The 1876-nt window shown below is 38.9% G+C and overlaps 1 protein-coding gene across 1 annotated transcript in view; it reads right to left on the reverse strand.

The window, feature by feature from the left end:
- CHD2 (chromodomain helicase DNA binding protein 2) overlaps positions 1-1876 on the reverse strand; it is a 144332-nt gene that overhangs the window by 95767 nt on the left and 46689 nt on the right. Inside the window, exon 7 of the mRNA XM_023727811.1 lies at positions 417-558. Within this exon, the coding sequence (XP_023583579.1) occupies positions 417-558 (142 nt within the window). The remainder of the gene's footprint in view (positions 1-416; positions 559-1876) is intronic.

Below are 1876 nucleotides of genomic sequence, written 5' to 3' on the forward strand. Positions count from 1 at the left end.
CTATTAGTAAGCTCAAACAAATATACTCAAATATCAATACATAAGCTGAACCTCAGAAGAATCTGTATGATTCACAGAGCAATTCAGAAGTGAGAATACAAACGGCTTTCCCGAAAAAAAACAGTGTTATGAAATGAAGACATTGCCACTAAGTCACCATTATGGACAGAACAGGAACTTGGAGCAGTTCTCTTCATAAGAATGAAGGCTTGGGCTACTGCCACACTTTCCACATTCCCCTTGGCTCAATACCATTCTTTTTGCAAAAAAGGCTGACCGGATTTATAAATACAACCTCAGGACACAGGTAATTATTTTTGCCCATCAAATACATAATCTTGAACTCAGCAGAAGCAATTCTGAACCTCCTACACTATCACCCTCACATCAATGAAAAACTTCTGGGACACAATTTACCTAACGTTTTTAGCTGCTCGGCGACGAGTTTGCCTCTTGGGGGCTTCATCATCTTCATCCTCATCATCGGAAGAGTCTTGTTTTCTCCTTTTTCCACGCTGAGGCTTAGGCTGCTTCTTAACACAAGGTTTGGGCACTGTTCTAAAATGAGAAAAGGAAAAATGGTAAAGATTTTACTCTATCATTTGGTGTCTACTTCAAATCTATACAACAGTGTTTCCCAGAGCTGTGGTGCATACGTAGGATTCACTTGTGGAATGTTAAAAACGCACATTCCTGAGTCCCACTCCCTAAGACTCTCATTCACTATAAATCTGTATTTTCATCATGAGCCCAAAGTGATTCTAATGCTTCTAATCTTCAGTCATTTACAAGAGATCACTGACAGGGTTCTGAGGCAATGATTCTCAACTGTTCATTAGGATCACCTGACATAAAAATACATTTGCAGCACGTTGCTGATGGTACCTCTTTGGAGGACAATTTGGAAATATCTATCAGACTTATAAATACAACAATTCTACTCCTAGAAATTGATCCTACAGATACACGTCCATACAGGCAAAACAGGTATTCATCGTAGACAGAACTGAGTCGACAGCAATGGATTTGGCTTTTGGTTTGGGTAGCATCATTTGTAATAATAAAAAACTAGAAAAACTCTTAAATGTTCACCCACTGGAAACTAGTTAGAAATGAATGAAATAGTATTTATCCATAAAAATAGCAAGCTTTCTGTGTGTTGATATGGAAAGATTTCTAAGATGGTGAAAGAAAAATACAGAACAAGACGCATACTATGTTACCATCTGTGTAAAGGGGGTAAAGAACAAGAAATAACTGCTCATATGCTTCTCTTATACATGCAGAAAAATGTACCTGAAGACTACTAAGAAACTGTGCTACAGATCTACTGAGACAGACTGAGGAGATTGCTCCCTTGGGGATTCCAATGCACAGCCAGGACTGAGAGTCACAGTCCAGGAGCTCACAGTAGGAAATCCCCAAGTAGTCTATCAATGATGAAAAGGTGAAAGAAGTAACTGAGAGGAAGGGAGACGGAAACTCATGACCACTTTTATCTGCTTCCCTTAGACCTGCTATATCCAATCTTAGACAGATGGTCAGGGAGTCAAAAAATAATGGATAAAACCGAGAAGGCAGAAATGGCGTGACATTCCAGTCCTGAGAGCTTAAACTCAGACAAAAAAAAAAAGACAAAACTCAGATGAATCTCACTGCTGGGGTGGCAGGGGGTACAGGAACACCACCTTAGGCCAAGGTCAGCGAACTTTTTCTGTAAGTGGCCAGATGTTAAAGATTTTAGATTTTGGGTGCTAAGAGTCAAAATCAAGGACATTATCTCGATACTTAACAAGAGAATATAAACGTTCTAGAGAACATCTATAATAACTACAGAACACAAGTATTTTATTGATGAAATTCAATAATCACCGAG

The sequence above is a fragment of the Trichechus manatus genome, unplaced genomic scaffold, assembly GCF_000243295.1.
Source record: "Trichechus manatus latirostris isolate Lorelei unplaced genomic scaffold, TriManLat1.0 scaffold00019, whole genome shotgun sequence".
Lineage (NCBI taxonomy): Eukaryota > Metazoa > Chordata > Mammalia > Sirenia > Trichechidae > Trichechus > Trichechus manatus.